The sequence below is a fragment of the Chelonoidis abingdonii genome, chromosome 8 (assembly GCF_003597395.2).
Source record: "Chelonoidis abingdonii isolate Lonesome George chromosome 8, CheloAbing_2.0, whole genome shotgun sequence".
Classification (NCBI taxonomy): Eukaryota; Metazoa; Chordata; order Testudines; family Testudinidae; genus Chelonoidis; species Chelonoidis abingdonii.
In genome coordinates, this window is record NC_133776.1 from 95,822,115 (window position 1) to 95,849,927 (window position 27,813).

General features: G+C 39.2%; 1 protein-coding gene across 2 annotated transcripts in view; it reads right to left on the reverse strand.

Annotated features, from left to right (window-relative positions):
- Window positions 1-27,813, reverse strand: part of AFF2 (ALF transcription elongation factor 2) — a 401,898-nt gene that overhangs the window by 8,269 nt on the left and 365,816 nt on the right. Inside the window, exons 10-19 of one of the 2 annotated variants that reach the window (XM_032779822.2) lie at window positions 26,856-27,018; window positions 25,298-26,317; window positions 22,872-22,993; window positions 16,212-16,437; window positions 13,115-13,251; window positions 12,439-12,502; window positions 8,789-8,925; window positions 5,016-5,087; window positions 4,577-4,670; window positions 1,697-1,746 (exon numbers count right to left, since the gene is read on the reverse strand). In XM_032779822.2, the coding sequence (XP_032635713.1) occupies window positions 1,697-1,746; window positions 4,577-4,670; window positions 5,016-5,087; window positions 8,789-8,925; window positions 12,439-12,502; window positions 13,115-13,251; window positions 16,212-16,437; window positions 22,872-22,993; window positions 25,298-26,317; window positions 26,856-27,018 (2,085 nt within the window). Of the gene's footprint in view, window positions 1-1,696; window positions 1,747-4,576; window positions 4,671-5,015; window positions 5,088-8,788; window positions 8,926-12,438; window positions 12,503-13,114; window positions 13,252-16,211; window positions 16,438-22,871; window positions 22,997-25,297; window positions 26,318-26,855; window positions 27,019-27,813 lie in introns of both variants that reach the window. The other variant, XM_032779821.2, reaches the window with a different exon arrangement.

The following is a 27,813-nucleotide window of genomic DNA, read 5'->3' on the forward strand; positions in this document are numbered from 1 at the left end:
GTTACAGGGTGGAATGTGATATTGCTTGTTGCTCTGAGGACCCAATGAGTAATTTCTAGGTGGCATGGGGCCCAGCTATGGGTAGGCTGCAGTATTGTGTCTGCATTTCTTTAGTATGTGAGATTGTGTATACTATTTTAACAGTAGCCTCCTCACATTTAGTTCTTATTATGTGATAAAAGCACCTATCTTTGAGTAAAAGAAGGAAGCCGGCATTGCACAGCAGATGCACTTTTACTCACTAACTCATAGCTGCAAGACAGTAAGATCAGTTTAGGCGTCAAATGGAAGTGATAGCTAGCCACATGCTGGGTGGCAGCTGATTACGTTCAGAGGCTGGGCAAGAATCTTCTCCTTCACCACAGAATCATAGCTTTTTAAAGCCAGAAGAGACCATCATGATCATCTAATCTGACTTCCTACATAATACCAGCCAGAGAATTTCATCAAGTGACTCCGGCATCAAACCTGCAACATCTTGCACTGCACAATTTGCACATCTGGAAAGAGACCAGATGTAATGACCAGATGAGGTGTGGCACTCATATGTTTCCTTACATGTCCCCCAGAGAAATCTAATGGAAGTAGTGGGCTAAATTACTGCAAATACGTTTGCACTCAGTGGAGTTACTGGGGTGGAAGCTGGTGCAAAATTTGTCCCATACACCGCATATTGGGGGGTGGAGTCCCTTCTGGAATAAGCGTGTTAATTGTGTCATCATGCCTTGTCTCTCCATACAACTATTATTATTTATTTTAGTCGCACTTACTAGGTGCTAGGTGCTTTGCAAGCATTTAACGATGACCTCTGCTCTGAGAAGCTCAGAAACTGAAGAGCTGTAAGATAGACTGAACTTTTTCATTTCGGACGTCTGTGAAGCTCTGGAAGTTCCCTTACGTCTGCTCACTCAGGGTCTGTTTACTCAGTGCCCTCTTAGCCAGGGTACATCCACACATCAGAGCTGCTTCTGTAGCACCCTAGTTTGCCTATTTAGGGGGTGTTATACTTGTCTCCAGGTACCAGCTAGCATTTGGTTCATGAAATATGGACAAGTGCAACGTACTAATTTTGTCTGGACTTGTATGCATAGCCCTGAACAGGGAACAAGAGGAATCTGCGTCATAGAGTACAAAATATATCATGTCCTAAAGTAAGGTAGCAATGGTGCCATACCTTCACTGAGCATCAGAACATAATTACGTTACTGTGATTTTATACTGGAGGTGAGGGTGTTTTAGCATTAATATAAAGATTCAGATAATTGGCTGACTAAGTGCCTTCACATTTTCACCACTATTACGCCTTCACTTTTATTAAACAGCACTTACCATATATCAATGAAATATTCATTGGTGTTTCATTACTGAACGAATCATTGAAAAAAATCACTGCAATGGCGGTTAACTTTACTTTGGCTTCTTGAAATGACATGGTACTTGCTATCTAATTAACACATATTTTTATGGCCCTCATTTGACTTAAGGATCAAATTGTCAAAGAATTTGGTACCAGCCCATATGAACTTTTCAGTCCTGCTGTGTGACTGGAACATGACAGCAAATTGTGTAAAGTTTTAGTATGATGTAAGAGCTGAATTTTACCTTTGAAAGATTAACACAACAATCCCTCTCCTCCCCTTTACCCTCACCATTAACCATGTATTTCCATCACAAAGTATTGAATGGCAATACTCACTTTCCATTGCCTCCCCAAGGAGAGGGGGCCTGGGAGGCTTTTGAAGAGTTCTGCAAGAAACAAAACCAAAAGGTAAATACAGGAGATAATTCTCTGTTGGTTCAGGAGGAGATGCCAGTAAGATTTAAAGCAGATTAATATTGATTACAAGGCCTGGCACTTCCTGTTTTAGCTGTAAGAGCTCTGGTGCATACAGAATATCAGCCCAACATTACAGGTGCATAATAAAATAGCTGGTTGAATAATTAGTAGGCTCCAATCAGGAGCGTGAAAGTCACTTGATAAAAGACTCGATATACCAAAACTCCAGTAAAATCAGATGCAGTTCATAAAGAAGTGGTTTAATTATCCTTATCTAAAATTTATTCTGCAAAGTAAGCTCTTCAAAGGCTTTCCACCTTCAGGGGGATCTACACACTTTTCATCAGACAAAGGAAACTTGGGGTTTGATGTTTGGAATTAGGGGATCTCATATATTATAGGTGAATGTACAACATGAGGGGAGGAAGAGTCTGATTGTAGGGATATGAGTGAATTCCCTTGCGTTTATAGTGTGTATAACACACACCTTCCCTACCCATTCTCTCTTTTGTGTTGGCACAGTACCTAGCATATTGCGGGTGCTACCACAAGCAAACAAAAGGTAAAGCCCAGACTTGGCTAGCTTTACTCAGATCGGATAGTATCTTTTTCAGCAACAATTCCCATTAAGGGTGGTTGAATCAGGGCCTTAGTTATCTAAGGTGAGTAACAAGTTGCCTCTCTATATAGTGACTGTATATAGCGCTTTTCCTGAAAAGATTTCAAAAGGCATTCTGAAAATTCAATTATTTCACTTCACCTTTGTGAAGTGTTTGAATTATTATTATTAGTATATCCACTTGATTACTTTCATACTCATTTTGCATGTGAGGTTCAAGGTCACAAAGAGAGTAAGTGGTAGCCAGGAATAAGATCTTATTCTTCTCACTCCTCAACCATAGCTTTCAGAAAATATTGACCAAACTATATAATACTATCCAACAGAAAACACTGGTTTGTTTGTGTGGTCTTTGCATTTCCTTAAACATGTCAACCCAGAATGGAATGGCTTGGATTAGATGGTGTGTGTACTGCATATCTGTGTGCATGTCCACACATGTAAAGAAGAGGAATCACTGAAATAATCTGGAAGAACTTCAAACAATGAAAAAGCAGCTTTGACATTAGTTCTCCTGAACATCAGGAGAGTGCTGTGGGTTAGAGCTGAGTAGAAAACAGTTTTCCCATCCCATGAGAGTTTTTGAGATTTTGAAAAATTTTCTTATCCCAAATCAGGACGAAAAGAAAAAAAAAATCTCAAATGTCGTTTTGTTGATTTTAAAACATGACATTTTGAGTTTGACTTTTTAGTTTTTTAAAAATTTTAAAACATAAATTAACTTAAATTTCAATTCAAAAAGTTGTTTTGACCTGAAAAACTGAACTTTTTTTGGTAAAATATCAACATGAGACATTCTGACACTACTGAATTTTTTTTCTTTGTTTTTTAAATAGTGAATTTGTCTAAACTGACCCTGTCTTGCAAACAGTTTTGGTTTTGATAAATCTGTATTTTCTGATGAAAAAAAGTTTTGTCGAAAAATTCCCAACCTGGTCCCTGTAGTGCAGGCCTAGTAGGGTGACCAGATGTCCCAATTTTATAGGGACAGTCACGATATTCGGGACTTTTTCTTATATAGGTGCCTATTACTCCCCTACCCCATCCCAATTTTTCACACTTGCTGTCTGGTCACCCTAAGACCTAGTGAGTCACCTTCCACATTGAAAAGTGTGCAAAACTTCAGTTTGAACAACAGCTCTGTTTAAAGGCCCAACCCATTTAACAAAAGGCTTTGCATTCCCCCAGCTGCCCTATTGAAAACCTTTGAACCATGGCTTCTTTGTGGCAAAGATAAAAGACAGAGAGCATAACGTAGCAATAGGAAAATAGTATTTTGTCAACATTTTCCTTTCTTAAATGTGAGTCTCCTAGACTTTGAATACAAAGAGAGCCTGAACATACAATTCACACACAGTTCAAGCCTGTTTCTAGTGCACATTTACCCAATTTTACACTAGTGCACAGCACCTTCACGAGATGAAGTCTCTCTTTTGTGTCATTCAATTTGAAGCGCTAGAAAAACACTTCTGAGATTTTTTAACTGCTGCTCAAAATATGGTCCTGATTCTTATTTACTTTAAATCCACTTCGCTCTGGCAGAGTCAAGGGGTCTTAAAGTGAGAGTAAATTATATTTACATGCACCTTAAATTCCCTTTACACAACTTGAGCACGGTAAAGTGGCCTTTTTCTAAAAGAGAATCAGGCTCAAAGCCTTTTCTTAGAAAGAAATGTTTAAAAAATAATGGTTTACTGTAAAATATAAACAATCAAAATTTTCCTTCAGAGCCAGACTGTTTTTTCCCCAAGAGCCAGTAGCCTAAATTCAACACGGAATGAGTTTGAAGTAAGTAGGAATACATTCCATGGAAGGTTCTAGGCCAGTGAATGTAGGGTCTAAGCCCAATGAAGTCAACAGAAAGGCTCCTCATGACTTCAGAGGGCTCTGGATGAGGTGCTGACCAAGGAACAAAGCCATTAAAGTTGCAGGGAGTTGTCAAGTGCAGAAGTGGGGAAAATGAGATCTGAATCAGGCCAGAATCAGTACGTTGGTCAGAGCATGGCTGTAGGTTTTAACACAGGATCATTTCCATTCGCTCCTCACAAGTATCCTGCCCACATCTCCCATTGCAGAGGTTAAAGGTGGGGCTTATGTGGTGCAGTGAGAGTTGCATGAGCCCTCAGTGCTGGGATGAAAGTCATTCTGTATCAGCATAAATTAAACAGACTAAAGATTACCTTAAAATATTCCATCAGAGATCTGGAGTACTTCATAGCATGGTCTTTCTTTAGTTTAAACATTCTCAAGTAGAGGAGTGATAAGCATCGGTAGCTGCGGTATTTAGGAAAGGATTGTATTAATTCCATTGCTCAATGAAACCTATAAACTATAAAACAAATGCTGATCTATATTTTGCAGTCTCTCTTCCAAGGTTAGATTGAGAAACATAAGCAAATGGAGAAAAAAAATGCACGAAAGCATTAAAATCCTAACTTGAGAACAGTACAAATTAGACAAATAAATGTTTAGTCAGCTGCTGAAGAAATCCATTTGTTATCCTTTAATAGTTTAATGGAAAACAAGAATAAAGATCTCGTGTAAGCTGCTTAAGTAATTCAGTAATTTTAAAGTCCTCTAGGATTTTAGCTGTTTCCACATTGTTGCAATGGGACTCACCATAAAACTGCTAGTTTCTTGTCTCCTTCCGTGGCACATGAGCCTGTGAAATTCTTGAGTCTCATTGCATACCTTGTAAGAAAGAGGAGGAAAACAGGAAATTGGGCATTAAGATGCTTCGAGGAAAATTGGTGACACTCTGAGAAATAACTAGATCCACTTCTAAAACTACAATAAATAATCACCACAATGTTTTACAGTAATGGGATGAGTGTAACATTCAACAGAAAGCAACACTTAAAGTTTGGAGGACTAAAGCAAATCATCAGCCCATTTTCTGGGCCAATGAGGTGAATTATTGTGGAGTGCGTTAATGCTGCCAAAATAACATTGCAGCCAGCACTGTGGGGTGACAAGCACTGTGTTAGTTTGCAATGAATGCCGGCCAAAAATGTAAGGTCTCAGTCCTGTTTGCACTGAAGAGGAAAATAATCTACAGCTAGGTTTTACATTTAAAAGCGTGGGGTTTGAATAACACCTTCCAAATCCCACTCAAAAATGTCTCTGCAACGTCTTTAAAATATTTATATATGAAGTGGTATTAAATAAAGGCAAGGTCATGTTCATAGCTTTTTAAGTTCCCAGCCCTATTAATTTATGATGCTTGTATATTTTGTCTTTCCTTTCTATTTAATTGCTGCCGTCCAACATTTGGGTGCTAAAAGGTTGAGCATTCCCCCCTCCTGGTTTTTAAAGTTGCTTTAACGGAGCACACTCCATTCCATGCATTTAGTCTCTCGAAAATCAATTCATCACATAAAATCATTGTTCTGAGCCTTAATGCAATTTCACAGGTACTTGTGTTAGAATAAGTAATAGGGTTCAGTGTTGCGTAAGAAAGTTTTAAGGTATCCAGGCAGTCTTGATGAGTTCTCATTTACAAGGAGGTAATGGAGTGGCAGGCTGCACTGCTCTCCTGCTGCCACCCCTGTCATCATGTCCCCACATGCTCTTCTAGCAAGGCACCCTTTAGCTCCTTAGCATTCTGTCTAGCATGCTCTTTGTTATTGCTCCAGTCACATTGAATGAACGTGGGCAAATACAGAGATGTGTTCCTCTTCAGGATTTGCAGCATTAAGCTAGTGATTTTAGTGTTACAATTAGTCTATGCACCTCTGAGAGTCAGATCTCTGACATTCTGAGTCACCGTGATGCTCCACTTGTTTTTGCAAATAAATGACTGCTGCAGATACCCACATCTCAGAGCAGTTAAAATGACTGGAATAGATAGAACAAGAGTCTGCCTGTAGACAGCATCGTGATGGGGAAAAGTAATATAAGTCTCTTCTATACAGCATCCAACAAATTGGTGTTCAAGTTACATTAAGGGCCACTTTTTTAAAAAAGGCACACATACAATTTCACACCTAATTTGCACCGTTCCACCTGTGGCATATGTAAAGCATGTATTGGTATGTGCAAGTGACCATGCTTACAGTTATGGTAACTGCATGTGCAAATTAGGCTCAACTCCAGCATGCACCATTTTGCACATGCATTTTTGAAAATCAGGCCCTATGCAGCTTACTGAAACTCACATTATATTGTTAAATCATCAGTGCTCACTGCTCCAGAATCCACCAACTCTCTTATTTTGTGAAGAATCATATAGTGTGAATCTTTTAGAGTTCTGGTGAATCACGAGCAGATGAGAAGGGGTTTAGTTTTCTTACTAGTGGAACCATCTGTCATTCATAGCTTCATATATTTGAAGGCCAAAAGCGACTATTATATCAACTAATCTGACCTCCTGCCTCGCACAGGCAACAGAAATTGAATTTCATCAAATGGTTCATGATCAACCCCAATCATCACAAGGGTGGTGTTGCTTTAAAAATGTATATAAATACAACATTTACCAGTGGCTCTAAGCATATCCTCTTTTTGGGAGAGATGTCAGGATGGCTCCCAGAAACTGGAAAGGGTGAAGAACAAAATTCCTAGTCTATGACGTCAACTGTAGACATCAGTATGGAGGTCTAATTTACTTGCACAGAAGACAGGTTCTGATCCTGCACTATTAGAGTCAATCGACGCTTTGCCATTGCCTTCAACATGCACAGGACAAACCCTTAGACACTAGGGTGAAGCGTGCTATAGAAAAACCCTAAGCTAGGCAGACAGAACCACTCAGCTTTGCTTCACACTCCTCCAAAACATGCAGGCTACTTATCAACAATTACAATACTTCCGATATAGCACGTTTCATCGCTAGATCTCTATGTGCTTTACAAAGGAAATCAGTTAGATTACCATCATTTTACCGATGGGCAACAGAATAGATTTGCTCAGGGCCACCCAGCAGGCTAGTGGCAGAGCCAGGAATATAATCCAGCTCTCCTGAGTCCTGGTCCAGGGCTCTCTCCATTAGGCCACACCCCTTCCCTGACATAGCACTCTCATGCCGCTTGAAGAAAAGATAACGTTACTGTTTACTTTCTTACACCGTTTTGTGCTTATGTATTGTAGCACATAGACTATATTAAGTGACCCACAGTTAAGATGCAGGCACAATGGAATGGAAGGGAAAGACTGGTATAGCCTTAATTCTTAATTTCACTGTTCTTCAGGGTTTAATTCCGATCCTAAATGTTGTGTGAACATCATTTTTGTGGCATAATCTCTTTTATTGTTCTTCTTTTTAACAAGTGTTGTATGTAAATACATATTTTAAAAAACTTAAAAGGCTTATTATTTACCCGAGAGTAACAGCTTCCTCAGATCTGATACATTTTATTATGTAAATATCTCCTCCTTCAAAATGTAAAACATGCATTTTTTTGATAGACTCTAGTAACTAATCTGACACATTAGAGTCTCTCATATAAACAAGTCCTATCAAAACAAACACTTGGCCTGATTCTGCTTTTTTTCCCCCCACTGGTGGAAATTAGGAGTAATCCCCCTAAAGTTAACGGTGTTATACCAGTGTAAAAATGATGAGAGCCAGAGGGGAATGAGAGCAAATGGGCAAAATCCTGATTGCTTTAATCACAATTAAATTTAATCCTATGGATTTCAATGAGATTATCTGTGGGTAAAGTGAGCAAAATTTGGCCCATTAGTTATTTTATAGAGTAAATTCTATGGAGTCGACCCTTTAGGGTAGCTATAGAAAACAGGCGCTGATTTTCAAATACTAACTCAGGCATTTTAATATTAGGCAAAATCTCTTATGTTCTGTACTGAAAAATTACATTTAAAAAAATTAACTCAGTGAATTTCAGTGGCTTTTTATATTCCTTTAACATTAAAAAAAACCCCAACCAACCACTTTCTGTTTGTCTAGATATACATGTGCAAAAGTTTCTCTCTGGATGCGACCGTATATACCAAGTTACGGCCTGGAACAATTTTTTACAGCCAAGTTATAAACCTCTGCAAAAACAGAGATTAGAATAGAAATCTTGATCGACTCATTTTAATGTTTTGAATTATAAAACTACACCTTTTAAAAGACAAGAGTCATTGCCAAACGATGAAATTACTATACTTTACTTCCACCCACTACATTTCAATTTTAATTTTATGAATATTGCAAATTATAAGACTCACATTATAACCTCTAAAGAGGATAATTTATAAAAGCAGTGTCCATCAATTATAAATTTTCCATGACATTAATAAAATGCAAGAACTAATTATGATGACTTCTGAGATGAAGATGCCTTGGACAAATCATTAATATGTTGAAATGATATTTTTTAAAACAGAGCAGGTTCTAATTATGACTGAAATGAGATTATGAAAATGATCACAGAAAGGACATTAACCTGATGAGTTCCACAGTCTCTGAGTACATGGTGTATGGAGATTTAGCTTCTAATGGATCTCGCTCCATAGCATTCCCGCACTCAATGAAGGAGAGAGCAGCATCAGCATAATTCACTGCCTTGCCGAACTTCTCCAACTGAAATAGGAAGATGAAACCATCAAGATGATGCTTCAGCTTTTATTTCCAGCTAGATAGAACACAATGTATACAAAGCAACATTGACATTAAAAATGCATATATTAAAGAATTAAAGCCAGGTCATGTTTTCACCAAGCTGGACAGATAACATAGGGCCAATTCCTCTGCAAGTGTAAAAAAGTGGAGGTCTGTTGACTTCAATGGAGCTACACCGATTTATCCCAGCTGAGGGTGAGACTCAGTACAGTCTTTAAAAAATCCATGTTGCTCCTTTGATATACTAGGGACTAAGTTTGAATGCCAGTCTGCGAGAGGTAAGTAACAAATCTATGTCACTTGTCAGGAAAATGTGACATTCCTTTGTGATTGTTGACTCTCCTTCCTTCCACTCCAAAATCTCATCACTTATCTTGCAAATCACACCCTGAAATAGCATTACAAAAGTAAAAAAATATAGCACCGCTAAATATTTTATTTTACTAGAATTTGATTGCAAAAAGGTTTTTAGCCCTGATAATGGTTGTGATTAAACTGACTTAGACATACTGATTTCTTTTTTATGTGTAATGAATATTATATATGACACTTTTATAGTAAGTATTTTATAATAGTATTTAACATTTTCAGTTTCTGATAGGTGGATGTAAGACTTTCACTAATATGGTATTTAATATAAAAGAATCAATAAAACTGAAGTCTTCAAAAATGTCTTTGTATGTCTCTATCAAAATATTTTCAATATACCTGCACACGTTTTCTATTCACAAAATGGCAGCTGATTATAACAATAGATTAAAATAGAGCTTTATAATGGCATATTTTACTCTGCTGCTACCATTTAGTAGCTCTCCTCACCAGACACATTCCATGCTCTCTATTTTCATGTAGATTTTTACCCTATTGCTCTAATTGCACAGAATTCAATCTGGCAACAAAAGCTTGTTCTGTGTGTGCTTATGTGACAGATGCCCTCTTGGCTGACACCAAGGGGAATGAACCAGGGATCTCCAGAGTTAACAGAATGAGATGCTACAGCTTAAGACTTCGTAGCTGCAGATTGTAACGACTCATATTCTCTGTGGATTGGCACAGAAGGGGACATAAAACACCTTCACCAGCGGGTTACACTTATTCTACAGTACCCTCTGAACAGTCAAAAGAGAATGCAGACCTCATTTCATTCCTCTCTCTTTTCCACCAATCACTTTCTTTGTTTTACCTGAGGCAAAACCTTCTTTTGAGTGTTCTTTGGAAGCTAGTTTTCTATATATTACAGAAAATTATTGTAGCTTTAAGCTGACGTAGCAAAGGCACATCCTCTTAATCAATGACGATAAAGCCATGGGACCAAATTCTGCTCTCACAAACAGCAGTGTAAATCCAGGGTAATTCCAATGAAGTCAATAACATTTCTCTAGTTTATTGATGGTGCAAAGGAGAGCACAATTAGGCCCATTATCTTGGGCATGTTTTACGCTCTGTGGAGTCATTTGTTCTGATGGCAGTGTGCCTAATCATAAATGAGTGGATCCCTTGCCCCTCTTCCAGCCAATGACGGGTTTACAGTGGGCCATTTCAGATTATTTCAAGCACCCTCACTTTTGCTGGAAGTCTCTTCTCTGTGCAAGCACAGCAGCATTGCTTCCACATCTCCTTAACATTTCCTGACACTTGCAGGGGTCACACACATTATCTTCCCAGGCACAACACCACATCTTTCCACGTGGCGTGCTTCACTGTGTCAGCACAAAGTAACCGGAAGCAATTGTTTCCGTAGGACAACTAATGCCACGGGACTGTACGGTAAATGAGTTGCTTGGAGAAATACGTGTGCAACCGCATTTGATGAAAAAATAAAAAAAAGATCTAAGTAGTGGAAAGAAAACGCAGATATACAGTTCGTGGGCATTTGTGGCTGCTAACAACTTATACCCTAGCTGCTGGCCTGGCACTCTGATCAGAGCACTGGGGGTGTCAAACTACATGTGACATGAAAGGCCTGCCTGCGGGCCACAACATGATGTGCCATGCCTTTTCATGTTAGTTCTGCTTGAGAACACCCCTAATTCTGCAAGACACGGTCAAAGGTAAGAAGATGGAAGACAGGTCAATACTGTCTTGAGTCAATCAGGCTGTGGAGAAAAGCGGATTGACATAGCATGTTGAGACTATCATGAGCTTGAGTCTGTAAATATTTGCTAGCATAAAACAGGCAGGTTTATGCCAGAACGATGTGTGTTTTCCTTAAAGGTCAATCAGCTGCAGGAGGTGTTGTCAGTCTGCTTCTGTGAGCCTTCCCTGTGTATAGATGTCAGCATTCTGACTCAACATGCTCTACTGAGTCAGTCTTAAGTGATCAGCGTGGGCCACCTTCTGTAAATGGGCACGTCAGGAAGTCTGACTTCTGGCGTAGTGACAATCACGGGATGTTGCCAAAAACCTGAGCCTGAGCTCTGCAGGAAACATGCTGAACAGCTTCGTGCCCCTGAACTGGGAAAATGAACACGGGGAGCTGAAATTGGCAGCTTGATCCCTTCTCTCTCTGCCACATACCCCCAAAACTGTAACATTCCTAAACAATGGGTGCTACATTTTTTGTTTGTTTGCAACCACAGTCATTTGCAGGAATGAACGATTCTTTGCTGTCAAATAAACTGATTTGCAGGAAAAATATTGTTTTTACCCTTAAAATAGATAATTAGCCACCAAAGACTATTAGTTGTCCCTGTATATGATTTGTGGGGGGAAATTTAGAGGCCAGGTTCAATTTTATTTTACAGTGACTTTACTTAAAGAAATAAGAGAATTCTATATTACTAAGGCTGCGTAAGGGAGCTGCTGCACGGTACCAGTTGCAGCAGACAGGATAAAAATCTACATTACAGTGCAATGGCCGTACTGTAGAGCTGGTCGGATAAAGTTTGATGGAGCCATAGCCCATCAAAATAAGCAGCTCCATCTAAATCAAAATGCTTCACCAAATTGGGCTGATTTTGTGAGAATTTTGTTTTGGAAGAAAACCAGAAAAAACATTTGCCATTATAAAAATGTCTTTTTTTCAACTTTTATAGAATGAAACGTCATTTAAGATTACTTTCTTTTAAAAAATTTGTATCACATTATACATCATCTAATATAATACAATTATATCATAATGATTCAGTTGAGCCAAAGTGAATTTCCGCTTGGAATTTTCCTTCATGGAGAATTCTGAAATTTTCAGTTTTGAAATCCTTTGGTAAACAAAACTGCTTTTCTCTGCACAGCTCCGCAGGCCATCTTAATAGGAACACTGTGTTAAGAGTTAGGGACAGTGTTCAGACTTGGGTTTGCTGTGGTCAGCTTATATGAAGTCTGATCCAAAATCCACTGAGGTCAATAGAAATACTCTTTTTGGAGTCAATAGTCTTTAGATGAAGCCCACAGTGTATAAGTTTACACTGGATGATCCCTTCAGAAACACACAGTTTCAGTGCTTGAAAAAATGGCAGAAAACGGACGGACACTTACCAGTGCGTCTGCTTTGTGCTTTAGCTTCTTAGCCTCTTGCATGTAATAGTCTGCATTGTGAAGCCTAAGGAGACAGATTTAATTCCTTCAGGGCTACGTTTTCCTACTGTTGGGCAAACGTTATCTGAGAAGAATGCTGACCATTTCTAATAGACAAATATGCCCACTTATTTGTTTAAATTTTTTCTGATATTAATACGAAGCCGTTGAATGTAATGATATGCTTAGTGAGCATGTGACTGATGAACACAAATGGCTAGCTGTGGAAAACAGCAGCCCAAAGGGGACCATTAATGTGTGCCGAATACAGGAAACGGCAAAATAACTCAAACCGATTAACTCTAACAAGTTTCCATTAGAGAAGCTAAAATAAAAAATTAGGGAAGAATTACCCTGGAGTTCAACATTTATAATCTGAAAACATTTGTCAAATAACTCTTAATAAATGATAAAAATTCATTTGTCAAGAGAAAAACTCTATGTACCATCATGTATTGATGTTGCCGCTAAGGGCCCAATTCTGCCTTTACGTCACAGGCACAGCTCCCATTGTTTTGCCTGTGTGAAGACTGTTGATTCAGACCCCAAGCATATAACTCATATTTAGCACAAATGGATTATTAGACATTTAGATAAAATCTTACTCCACATGTTTGGACTGTTTAATACTACATACATGTCATCAAATGTTATTTTAGGTCTTCTAGACTCGGGTTTCCCATTGGAGAGTGTAGGCATTGTAGACCAGATGTCTGTTTCCAGATGGCTGGTATCAAGGAGACTGTTTGTTGGTCTATGGCGAGATTCCTCCTCCTATGGAAGAGAATTTTCATTAACTCCTTAAACTTTGACCAAAACACCTTTATGTGTTAAAAACACTGAAACAAAACAAGAAAAACACATCAGTGGCACAGCTTGAGGTTAAAATTCAGATACTTGTTCACATTTTAGGAACCTCACAAATCACCCTGCTTTCCCTTCTACTGCAAACCCATTAGACTGATTAAGCACCGTGATTACATATTGCTCACATGCCTGATCTCATTAACACATGCTTTCAGAAAGGTGTAAAGTCAGCATCGATACCACAGAATACTATTCGCTAGAGACCCTTATTAAAAGTGTTGGAAGGGGAAAGAGATCTCTACAAGCTAGAGATATAACATAAGCAGTTAGACTAGGCAATTGGAATTCATTTGTGAACTCTGTTTATAATTAGATGAACTAAATTACAGATTAACCAACGAACTATGGAAAAGCCCTATAATACGTTTTAGTGGGGGAATATTTGAGATACCAACTCAGTGGATAAATCAAGCATCTATCTGATGGATGATGCTGGGAATGAGGGAGGAAACAGCCCGGCGGTTTACATAGCACTGCTTATTTGCTGACATATGCAGTTCATTTTGGCATTGATTTTGGTGGAAGGCATGTGTACTGCTCTGGCAGTTTGAAATAAAGTGATATGATATCAGAAAGCAATAGGGACAAGAGAATAAGGTAAAGTGAATTGTCACTTACATTCTAATGCAACTTGAGTGTTTTCATTTTACAATACAAGGTTGGCAACCTTTGATGACATGGGAAATTGTGAAAAATGAGGCCAAACACACCCATTTCTGCAACAGTCAAAAGGCAATGGAAGCAAACAAGAAAATCTTTCATTACGGAAACTCCATAAAGAGAGGTCCTTTCTAAAATGGTCTTAAAATTAAGTATAAATTATCATTTTTCTCTAAAAGGAGGTATGCAATTGCTGTGAAAATTCATACAGGGTTAATTTTCATGTCCCTTGAATTTTCTAAACACCTTTTTTTTGTTTCTTTTCATAGATGTTAAAGAAGAAGCCTTTGAAACTGGCTAAAAAGTTTCCTTTGCAGCCCTACTTTTCACTGTTGACCAATATTTTTTAAAAACCCCATTGCCAATCTAGACAAAACTTGGCAGAGAGGAGGCCCCTGAGGAGAACTGCTCAAATGGGAAGATTTTTAAAAGAATGTGGAATTTATGGTCATTTTTAGCTGTTATTCTCATAACAGCTCAAGTTTATGGACTGTGCACGTAAACTAATCTGATTGATGGAGGCCATGTGTATGCAAGCCGGATAGATGGGAGAGTCTGGGTGCACAGAAGTCTGATTGATGGGATGTGGGGGTGATGGACACATACAAGCCTCACTGGTTGATGGGGACCAGGTGCACATAAGTGTGACTGGTTCAGAGGAGGAGGACGAGAGGGGCTGGGCATGAGCAAGTCTGGTTGGTTGATGCTTAGGGATTGAGTACATGCAAGCCTGACTATTTGATTGAAAGGAGGGGAGAGGGAGGGAGGGAGAAAGATTGGTGCACACAAGCCTGTTTGATGGGGCCCAGTGCAAGCAAACTCGATTGATGGTAAGTTCAAACCTGATTGGGCGTACATAAAACCTTCCCAAGGAGGAGCGATGATTTCTGTCAGATTTTATCCTACAGCAGAGCAGGCCTCATGCGCACCTGCTGATGGATAAAAAATATTCTCCTGTTGCACTTCTAAGGTCTCCACTTCCCCTCCCCACACCCCTCATTCAATGCCCACCCCTAATTAAGCATGACAAGAAACCAAGGGAACTCCCACACAAAAGACTTTGCTGTGAAGTGTGAAGCACTGCTATACATAGGACATGCCTGACACAAAAGCAAGGAAATGGGAAGTGAGGCCACCTAGCAGCACATAACATTTTCTCCTTCACTCACAACCATCCACCCCTTGTCATTTCAGCTACCTTATACCATGGAACGTGAATGGCAACCACCACTCTACTATAGGGATGCCAGCCTTTCATCACTCCTTCTGTACACGCTCCTTTACCTACCTGTCTTCTCCTGCCACAGTCAACCACTAACAACTGCTAGTGGTGGGGGATAGAGTAATCTGGTAGAAGGGTGTACCCATACAGGCGACAGCAGGGCAGAGTTCAGATTGTGTCACGTGGTCTGTATGGGAATGTGTATGCCTGGGACTGGAGGACGAGAGGCTCTGTAAAGTTAGGAACTTAACTTGTTATTTTTTTGCTATTGTGGGTTTCTGTCAGGCATTTAGTGGGTGTAACAACCCTAACTACTCCACAACAGAGAGTTTTGTGTATTATGTAGTATCCCAGTCAGAAAGGTCTTGAGTTGGCAGAAACCAAATCAAAGCAAACAAAGGGAAGGAGGAAAGCAGATGAAGGCAGATGAGGAAAAAAAGCAAATCAGGAGGTAGGTCGTGGTAGAAATGCAGGTGCTCAGATATTTGGTCCCTGAGTGTGTACACACAGGCAATTTTTCATTGGATTTTTACTGGGAGGTCAGTTCAATCTGCAATGCTTAGTTTAGCTACAGAGCTTAATTACCAGCTGAGAATTTGGGGATATTAGTCATAAGAAATATGCTAACACTATAGAAAATTCATCAAAGATTTTTTTTTTTTTATGTGTGGGGTTAAAACTACACAGGCAGGAGGAGAAATTGCAGATAGTCCACTGCTGTAAATCTAGCCTATAAAACTGAGGGAACAGGTGTTCTAGTCAGTTATACACAATGTCAAATGGATGCTTAATACCGATCTAAAAATGGAACTTGCAAGGGAGCTTGTGTACTGCTCTCGAGCGCTCCACGCCTAGCCGCTCTTCAGTGGGGTTACTGAAGGATTTAAACACAGATATTAAAAAAAAAGAGAGAAGCAAACAGAAAAAAGCTTAGTTACTTTTGTTTTATCTTGTTCACTTTCAGCCGCTCTGACCAGTTACTTACACAGATTCCTTTGGGGTTTGAAGAGGATTTGTTCTCGTTCTTTCCGAATTTAGAAGAAGAGGAAGAACTGCTGGTCTGCAAGGAGTTTGTGACACTGTTCTCTTGGCTGAAGGAGCTGTTGTCACTGCTGTGCCGCCTGTGTGCTGGCTCATCCAGCAGCGGGGATAACGGAGGAGGGAACAACTTCTCTTCTCTTTTCTTAGTCACCTTTTTAACTGAACTCCCACTGCAGGGACACAGACAAGAAGTGGTTGTGGGACAAGCCTTTGGGTATTTTTAAATTCCCTACATCACCAAGCACTTGATATTATTTAACTGGAGGCCAGATTCTGCCCTCATATGACTATGAGTAGCAGGAGGCCAGTGAAGGAATAAAAACTACTCTTGCCTTCTTTGCCTCTTCAATGACGGCAAAGGGCTTTTGTTTTGGGGGGACTATTTTGTTTGGCTGTTTTAATACATTTGTGGACACTTGGAATGCTATACTGAGTCGGTTGTCATCATGGAATGCATAGGGACCCTGATCCCCCAAAGCACTTAAGCAGATGCTTAACTTTATAGGTAGGAGTAGCCCTATTTGAGGTTAAAGGGGCTATTCTCATGTGTAAAGATAAACATTTTAAATGCATTGCTGCATTGGGGCCCATATGCCTGCTCTTAGCAAATATCTATCACACAGTACAGCATGTGAATGAACAAAATGGTTTGTAACAGCTACCAAATAATAACCATAACAATAACATGAAATTATGTCACCGCACGAGCAAAACTGATGTGCCCCACTACAGAAAATGATTCAGAGCAGCTGGCAAAAGCTCTTGAGCGAATACTGGTTAATGAATGAACCTGGTTTAGAAAATAAATATGTTTTTAACGTGAAAGCTGACACGATGCTATGGTTGATTGTCTGTTTTATATAGAAGAATGGTCACTAGTGTAAAAACTGCAGCTATGTAACCCCCTCACCGACTGTTTAACATGTTAATTTGGTCATGGATTTTTATTTTAGTTACTGTCCTAGTCCAGTCTATGAAGATTACTTGAATTTTAATCTTTTCTCAGACAACTAATATTGTACTACAGAGTCATTTACTTTTCATGATTATTGAGTACAATTTTCAATAGCAAATTAAGTTAACAAAAATGTATGTGTCCCTCTTAGTCAATTTCAGTAAGTGTCAGGAATTATAGATTTACAATACCTCTAAGCAACAAATCAGAGAGGAACAAGCAATGCAAGCTGCCTAATTCCTCAATCTGGTGATATTCAATACCATCCTCCTTATTCCAGCCTGGCTGTGTTCCACAATGTTACCAATTTTAATGATAATTGTGTCTATTTCAATCATTTTCTAACTGTGGCTTTTGTGTCAATTTTAATAATACCAAAGTGTATTAATATTCTTGAAACCTTAGTAGATTATAATCAAACAAAAACCCGATACACTGTATTTGTCATTGCCACTCAGAAGCATTTTCAGTACAATTAATGTATGGCTAAAATTATCCTGTTGAAAGCTCTTCATTATATGAAAGCTCTTCAGAACAAGGGACCTCCGATCTCATGTGGAACTTATACGAATTACCACAGTTCTAGGTTATAACAACATTCAGCTACACATTTGTTATCTCACTGTACAGTTGGGAAACCGGACACAGGAAGGCCACACAGTGAGACCAAGTTAGTGGCAGGGCTAGAAGCAGGACACTCACATCTCCTGATTCTTAGACCAGCCTCCTATCCACTGGACCGTACTATGAGTGAAGAGATAGACTGGTGGTTCTGGCCTAACCCAAGATCCATCCATGTGTGTGCCCGCGCCAACAGGGCCCTGGGAGGTAGGTAGGAAATGGAATCCACTCATGAAAGAAAAGTGAGGGCGGGGTTTGTGATCCTGTCCCCACATTGGGAAGTCTGAGGGGCTCATCTTCTCCCCAGTAAACATTTTATTGGGGAAAAGGGAGTTGGGTTTGATGGGCCCACTTCAAACGTTTTTGCAGAAAGACTGAAGGTCAGTCAATCCCCCACTTCAGAACCTAATCCAGCCCCTGCTTTAGGATGTCAAGGTTACTCAGAGCCTCCCTTCATAGTTTCATAATCCAGCTGTTGGAATTCAGGCAGTGTGGAGTCTATTACTATGACTTTTGGAAGAGGGCAATCTTAGGCAGCCACATAACACCCTAACCAGCATTACCCAGTTGCTGCTACTAAGGGGGAAGTTAATGACATCTAGAATAGGCTCAGCGTTGGTGGTTGGGTAGCTGGAAAAGGCAGCATCTGCTAGGATAGCTGCCTGTTCTCTTGGCCAGCATTCGTATATATTTCAGAGAGCTGGCCTCCATTTTGGGAGCATTGCCTAAAATTTTGCACCCACACCTCAACTGTTAAGGGCACCTCAGTTACAGGTGCAGCTACTCAGATGTGGCATACAAGTCATTCTGTGGGAGGCGGGGCCGCAACCTAGTCACCCCAAAAATATTCCTCTGTGTGAGTGTGTTTATTTTTTATATTTATACACACACAGAGGAATATTTTCTCCATATCTCTATATAAAAATTAAAACAACAAAAGCCCTTTGACTGTTTCAGCCCCAGATGCAGTTATGCATTTCCTTAGTTGCCCTTTAAATACAAGGTTTCAGGAAAATTAAATTGATAACTTTTGTAGCAATGTTATCCACTTCAGATTCATGATGTTAATAATAACCTCCGTGAAATCAATTGTTAACAGTAGTTAACTGGAGTGTCACTTTGCTTTGGGCTGTTAATGAGCTAACAAACTGGTCTTTCATTGCGGTAATCACTAATTTTGAATGAATTTATTGCAATAACCACCTGGACTCAATGATTTAATTTGCTGACATCATCATTAGTTAAATTATATTGATAATCAAGTGAGAGACGTAAAAATGCATGAAAAAATACAAGCAGAACTGATGGTCCTGTGGCTGCAGGGTTTAATCTTTGTGTCAGAGAAGGCCAATTAACAAGGAATGAGAAGTCTCCCTGTCTGTTTTTTTCAGTCTTGTTTATTGTAGGGTATGAAGCAAGCCACATGGGAGTCAGCATATGAAGGATGAAGAATTTTCATCTACTCTTGAATTTCAAGCGGCCATTCTTTACCCTTACTTTATCCACTCGTAGTCTGCTATAGTATCTCTGGCCCATTAGTGAGACAAAGCCATTGTCTATGCCAATCACTTGGCTTTGCCTTCCTTCCACTCTCCCTGTCCCCAAAGAAATGCTTCACACTGATGGTGTATCTAATCTTCTGCAGGGGGTTAGCAGGGAAAGGTCATTCTCACATTAGGTAGGACCATGTGGCAGCAACTGAATGAAGCTGAAGTCTTTGTCACAGATGTACTAGGGTAGTTTTATTGTGAACAACACTATAATGAAAGCTGTCGTGACTACCCAAGGGACCAGCAAATATATGTTGCCTAGTACAGGTGCATCTTTAACTAAAGGTCAAATAAACCTTTCCTGAAAATCTTGGAAATAGTCTAAAATGATTGCTTAAGACAATGCTAGATGCTGTGCAATGTTTGGACTGTATGGGCTTAATTTGAAAACCAGGCTCCCATATCTGCAAATAACTGCTGGAGACATTACACATGTACAAATGCTGGCAAGTAGCTGTCTAATAACTGGACTGTGCCCACAAATTAGGTAGTTAGACATTAATTGCCATCACCTGCATGTGCAATTAATTACACCTGCAAAATTGCTCTTGCAAGTAAATAACTGTATTAACAAAGATAATAAAATAATAAGAAAAATAAAATTGCTAGTGCTAAATGGTTGGCTGATCTATTACATTAAAAAAAAAAAGCTCTGTATGTTTAGTGTCCAAAGCAACCTCTAGAAATCAGATATTTAGGTCAACTTGAGATCCTATACTCCAGGGATAATTTCTGAACCACTAAATACTCTCTCCTCTCTGCTTCTGTTACCCTGTGGACTTAATAAGGAAAGATTGTACAAAAAATGTTATTTGTCTGCCCTGAAACGAAAAACCAAGATGGAGTTAATACAATTTTCATCAAGTATATATAAAATTAATGCATCCGATCCTCCCTAACCTACAAACTTTACAATTCACAGTAAAAAAAAAATGGTTGTCTCCTCCCACTTTTCAGAAGGATTTAATATCCTAGGGAATGACCCTAAACCCACAAGTGAACGGAAAGACTCCCATTGACTTCAAGCCCCTAGTGTAATAGGGAGATTTCATGTTACTAAAAATACATTCGCTAGCACATTATGACATATTAGAATTAATTAAAATTGAACTGTAATTATTAAAATAATTATATATAGTATATCTTGGTTCAGATCTGAGAAAAGGCTTATGTATGAGAATATACAAGCACATGGATACCTAATTGTTCATGCAATTACTATGGCGGCATAATAAAAATGGGGTATTTGTGTGTGCAAGTGGTTATTAGGTGCATAACTGACCATCTGAGAATGCAAACACCCAGTTTACTTCTGCAGTTATGGAAACAGCATGTGCAAATTAGGCATTTACTTGCCAAAACATTGATGCATGTGGCTTTCTAAAAACCTGTCTTTGTGATATGGTACCGTTGCTTGTTCTGTTGTTTCTGTTCACTGACGGCCAGGTTTAAAGGTAATTACGCACTCTTGAAAATCCTAGTAGGCACCTATTGCATTGCTAGGCACCTAAATACTTTCAAAAATATAACCCTCTGGATCCTGATACTTCAATCAGATCTGTGTGGGTGGATCCCTATGCCCAATGGGGATCTGCATACAGGCAAAGATTAATTCACTCAGACATGACTGTAGGATTGGGCTTTACTTGCTATATCACAATTGTTCTCACAAAAATTAAATACAGATTATCAAGGCTCTACTGTATTAATATGTAGAACCTTTGGGAATAAAATTTGGGGTTTAAGTGACAAGGCTCTCATTTACTATTTTGCCACTGCCACGTTATTTTCCCCTTATCTTTGAATAAATGACTAATTGGACTCATTTTTTGTACTTTATCCCTGATGGAAAATAGAACTGCTCCTGAATGCTTAAAAATAATCTGGGGCTATGCAGAAATTTGTCATTACACATTCAATCCCCTAGTTTTGGGATTAGGGTTGATCTACATTCAACTGAACATCACTGGGAGTTGCAGACCTGAATTATCAAACAACACAGGATTTGTTTAAAATGAACTCGGAAAATATTAATAATGAACTCGATGTGATCCAGGCCTCAATCATGTCAGTGACTAAGGAGTCAAAAATTTTGGTTCACAATTCACAGTGGGTGAGGGAAAATGCTAACATATGGAAATAACTACCGATGGACACAATTATATTTTAACCGAGAATACCAAAGGCTTGAAAGCCGTAAGGAATCAAATTAATGACCTGGAAAACAAGCTCAAATTAAGAAACATCAGGTTGGGGGTGGATCCCTAGGGCTTATTTGAGACAGGAAAAGAATTTTTTTTTAATGGATAATGGAAGTGGTGGGGATAGATAATTTTTGATTCCCTCTGCAATATATCTCAGCTCATATTTTTAGGAATGATAATTGGGAACACCCATCATGATGCTTACTAAATGTGCAACATATTATGGACCACACCATCACTTGCAAATCATCTGCCTTTTCCAGACTCAACAACATAGAGGATCAGACTCTGATCTAATTTTCAGTGGTGTAAATCTGGACAAAGTGGAGTTACTCTGTAACTAAAGCAGTATAAATAAGATTATAATCTGCTCTGTAGACTTCATAATGGCTTTAAAAGATGCAAATTAAAAAATTAATTTCAGAACTTCTTCATAAATTTAAATATTGCCACTATGATACCTTTTCCCAAAGATCATGTACTTTCTGGGCCTGAATCTTTGCTTGCACCAGTGGAAATCAGAAGTTATACCTCTGAAGCCAATAAAGCGCAAAACTGATAGGCTTTCTCTCTATTTACAGAGTGTTAATCCTGTGATTATAACAATATTAAATGTCATTCATGCGGTGCCTGATTGCTGATGCATTATAGCCATTTCAAACAAAATGCAATACTTCAGAGAGACACCAATTATACGGTTATATGTACCCTGCAAAAATAAAGTGCTGCTTAAAGTTAAGTACTTTCTACTAGCTTTGTATTGTATGAGGTTAACATGCTAGGACTCCACTAGGCATTTGGCAGGACTCCTCCATAGGTGAGGTGGAATCATATTTAGAATAAGGACTTTGTTCCATAACTAGAATCAGACAATTCTGTAACAAAAATATCATTTTATTTTATATATGTCTATTTATAAGGGGCAAATCCTGATCCCACTGAGGTTAATGGCAAAACCACTGTCGGTTTCAGTAAAACGAAGATTTGGCCTTCAGAAAACAGATTTCTTTTTCAGTAGAAAACTCCCGGTGTTCAGGGTAGGGATAATCAGGGCAGCATGGACTTGGCTGAGATGACAGGATACATGTGTATATCCACACTTCAGTGCCTCGGTGATATTGTGGTTTCTGCAAGCCCAGCAAAAGGATAGCTCAAGTCCATTCAGAAAACACGGATCCCTCTACACCAAGCCACTGGGCAACATCCATGCTTTCTCACAGAGTTCCATAACAAATGCTTTTGAAGAGCACAGTTCAGTAGTAAGAAATACTTACTCTTTAATGCTGGTTAATCTGTGATTAGGTATTGGAGAAATACATGGTGGGAGCAGGCATGAGGCTGAGGTGTCCTCCAGACGCTGTTTCTTGGTTTCACCAAATGTATCCAAGCTTTCAGACTGCTTGAACAGAACAAGAACAGCTTAAAAAATACAGCATCTAAGCACAAACTCACCTTATCATTAAGAGAAAGTCAAGAATCTCAGCATATTTCCTCTGTAGTAGCAGCAGCTAAAATACTGATATCTAAGAGAAGTGAACATAACTAAAAAAAAAAGCCCTAAATGTGGTGATCTGTGTTGCAAACACATGACTACGTTATATAACAACTAACCCAGATGGATAATTGTAAAGCAAATGCCTCACTTTACTATAGTGTGCTTCTGCATTGCATCATAATGAATAAATAATCAAAATCTGAGGACCTGAGCCTGCAAAATCTTATTCACATGAATATCTTTTACTCATTAATATACTTGAAGTCAATGAGACAACTTTAATGAGTAAGGATTACTCAGATGACTGAGAGGCTGCAAGCCTGAGCCCTAAAGTGGTAGTGATTAGCAAGGGGTAGATGTTTCAAAATTTACCTTGACAGATTCCCTGTGGCATGACCTCAGTGCCTGAACTAAGAAGATACAAGTAAAGCTGATTACTGCTCTATCACTAGAACCTTCATACCGTCTCTCAAGCTCATGCACTTGTGCCTTAAATAAATCTTTAAATAAAATGATTTCGAAACCCAAATCAGCCTCTTCATGACATGTTTTAAACACGCGCAGCACAAACCCTAATTGACTTGCTTCCTCCTGCGTCACTGTGAGCAGCGATACTGATGAGCATACAACAACCAAAATGGAAGGGAAAGGTCTATTTTAATACTCAGCTGAGTATTTTCATTCTGGCGGAACGCCCAAGCACCCCAGAGAGTGTACCTTTCCGTCATGGCAGTTCCTGATCCAGAGTCCCAGCTAATGCAGTGAGGAGGTTCCCCCAACTCTTTTAGATAACCCATCATTTTCCTTGAGCCCTAGGTTTAGCTACTAATACTGTAGTCTTCTTCTGGCCAGGATTCTTCCTGCCTATCGCCCCACTGAGTCAGCAATTCTACAAGTTATTAACGTATTATTCGCATAAACCCCAGCACACATGTGCATGCACACAAAATACAGATTCACAAAATGCTTTTCTTTCTGCATAATTTTAATTCATAGGCCAGAGTAAAACCAGAGATTCAGCTCCTGCAGACCTTACTCATGACTATTCCCACTTAGGTCAATGTGAGTATTCACACGAGTAAGGGCTGCAAGCCTTTGTCATGTATTAACTCCTTCCTTCTATCATCAGACTACTCTAAATCAGTATTTTAATGCAGTTCAGGAGGCCAACAGAACTGACAGCTGAAGTCACATTTCCAATGATTTATAAAATTTGGGGTATAAAAATCTTAAATGATGTCTTTTCTCGGAGAGACCAGTGCATAACCATTTCAGCTGGAAAATCCCTCTACAAAAATTCATTTATGATATAAAACCTTCCTTTCTTTTCTGAAAGCATATTTTAGTTTGAAGCATACTGTCATATCCCACAAGACAGGGTACCCTTGGGCATAAATAACATAAAACACATGATAAAACATAGTCCCTTAAGTCAAAATATATTCGGCATTGCAGGTAGTTGCAAAGGGGAGTAGCTAGTTAAGCAAATCATATTTCTATAAATCACATTTGTTTATATAACAAAATTATATTTTTAAAGTCAGAATTCACCAGTGGCATAAGCCAGCACAACTCCATTGACTTGAATGAAGCAGTGCCTAAGTCAGTGGTGAATCAGCTTGTAACTCTCCAGACAATAAAAACCTGCCTTCTAAACAGAAGTCACGTTTTCTGGTTACACTCAAACCTCAGTAATTTGCACTAGTTCTTGGGAATCCCACTGCAAATTACTGAACATTGAATACGAATGGGAAAGTGAGCAACCACAATGGAAAAGCACAAAAGACACATTACCAAATATACATTGTTCACTGATTTTGACAGTTAGAGTTTGGTTTTAAATAGTTTATGATGAAAATTCACAATGCACTGGTAAATGCAGTATAGCATCTTTTGTAAAAAAACAATCATGTCTTAGTAATCGGATACCTCTCTATAGAATTGTTTCTTCAATTAAATCTTTGCGGAGAGGTTTTGGGGCAGATATGAAGAAATGCAGATGACTGAGGTTTAGGGTGACCAGACAGCAAGTGTGAAAAATCGGGATGGGGGGTAACAGGAGCCTATATAAGAAAAAGACCCAAAAATCGGGACTGTCCCTATAAAATCAGGACATCTGATCACCCTACTAAGGTTTGATCTGGTACCTACCCAGCTGACACACGGATATGGAGTGGTTTCCCTTGGACTACAAAAATTACTTACCTTGTGCTTCCTTTTGGATTTTGTGGAGGGCTTTTCAGCTGCTGCGGTGGGGGACTCTCGAGATTGTCGCCTGTGCTTCACATTTGCCTCTCGTGGTTCAGTTTTCACAGTCACTGTCTCACAAGGCTCTTGTCCAGGTATTCTAGAGAGTAAACTAAGATCTATTTTCACCCAGAGGGATTTGAGTTCTTCATATTCCCTCAGTGGGGACAGAAGTTCATTTTGCACAATTGGGATCGGTGAAAAGAGTTGTTCCTCTAAATCATTGCTGGTCTGGTCTATTGATGTGTTGCTGCTGTTGCTAGTTAAACTACTTACACTGAGGATGTTGCTGCTGGAGTCCTTTACTTTAATGCCATTGGCAGGCCCACTGAAAGCTGGTAATACTTTGGCCTGCAGGCTCTCTTCCTGGTCTGTGTTTGAATCAGAAGTAGACGAATCGGTTTCAATAAATTCACGGGATTTGGGGATAGTTTTGCTAGGGCCTCTGTACTTTTTCTTCTCAGAAGCAAGTCCCGTGCTAGTCCTTGGTTCTTTTCTTGGAGCTGTCTTTCCAGCTGCTGCTTTTGTGCGAACCTTTGGTTGCTCTGGTGGTTCCTGTGTATCTTTTTCTTTGGGAGTGTTGCTGGTATTATTTGGTTTGGGCCAGTTATACTCTTCTACACTGGAAGTCCTTTCTACCTTTTTGGGTTGCTTTTTCCCAGGAGTCCTTTGTGAAGTTGGTTCATTATGAGCTGGTGACTTCTGCTTGGAGCTTTTTGCCTCTGGAGTTTTCTGGGCAACTCGTGGTTTGGCTTTCTCCCGGATGGGACTACGGATGGCCCTGTCTTTGGAATCGGTCTGGGGCAGACTGTTATTAAGCTTCCCTTTGTTTTGTCCTTCAGTCTGTTGGCTGCTTTGAGACTGAGAACTGTTCTCACTATGAGTCTCATTTTGGTTGTTGATAATGGTCTTGTTATGGGGATTCACTTTATTTAGCCATTTATCCAGCTGCCACTTGTTTGTTGAGGGAGGTTCAGGCTAGATCGAAGAACGACAGAGAACAAATCTTAGAGAAGCAATGCATTTTAGTTTAAACCACAATTACATTTTTAACACAGCCTTTTTATCTCAGTCAACCAGTGGTTATTGCTACAGTATTTATGGTCAATTACTACAGTATTTATGGTTAATTAGGCTTCCTTATCTAGTTTACAATGTGGCCCTGGAGAAATTTAATACAATGAAAAAGTTAACCAGGTCCCTGAAGATGTATTTTTTGTCATGTTGCCTTTCCTTAGTCCCAGACAAATGCTATGCCAATAAAATCTTCTCTGGTACTGGGCAAAAATCCAAATATTTCTCTGAAGTAACTGAAATGTGGACCAGAAGGTTTTCCCCAAAGCTAAAATGAGTTTGTGGATCATGTGTTTGATAGCATAAAGGGAGAAGAAAGCAAGCAACAGTAAACAGAATAGGACTTCTATGTTTTCTGAAGGATAAAAGGATTTGGCTTTCAGTGACAAGGCTTTTTTCCTGAGAGTGTGGTGGGAGAAGGGGCTTGAATTCACAGCTTTACCTCCGGAGTTGCGCTGCGTGACTCTTCGTTACACTCACTATCACTGGAGCTGCTTTCGCTGTCAGAATCAGACTCGGAGCTGCTCTCAGACTCACTGGAGCTCCCAGAGCCTCCGCTGGAATGTGCTAAAACTGCATTGTGTGCTGTCTGCAAAGGAAGGCCACTGTGGGGAAAGAGAGATGTTCAGTTGAATCTGCTATTTGACCAATTTTTATTTTAAAAGTCTAACCTAGGAAAACTGATGGTGATGACCTTGGTACTTTCCATACTCACTTCATTTTGACTCTGAAAAGTCTCATACGGGAATTTTGCTCAGTAAGGATTGAAAGACCCAGCCACCATTTGTAAATACTTTGGATTTATGCTTCATGGGACACATTTATGATGCTGTTAATAATAAATAATAATAATAACAACAACCCAATGAGAAACATCTTAGTGCCACAAGGCTGAGCTTATTAGCGTGAGGGTTGCAAAAACTAACGCTCATACTTAAATAATGTACAAATGCAAAAAATGGTCTCTTCATTTTTTGTCAGTACATTTATAATTGATGTCCAAATGAGAGACATTAGGCAACTAATATTGGACATAATGCTTTATTTTAAATGAATGCTTTTCAGTGTTTTACACCATAGGATACAAAAGCTACATATTTATGACAACCCTCCAGAGGTTCCACGGAGTCTTTATTTGTAGGTTTTTCCACCATTGCTTATGACCGCGTAGTAAGGATATGGAGCTCCTGTTGGAAATGAACATTCCTAGAGCATTTACTTTTCAGCACTCCCCCACTCCCCTTCCAATTTATGAAAAGACCTTCCGGTGTCATCTTTTTCAGCATTTATTTTAACACCAAGGGGTGTAAAGGAACCCCATTTTTAGTATTATGGAAGTTTGCCAATCAGAGTCTTTAAAAATTCATTTTTAATTTTCAGATTGTTGTCAGAGAGATAAC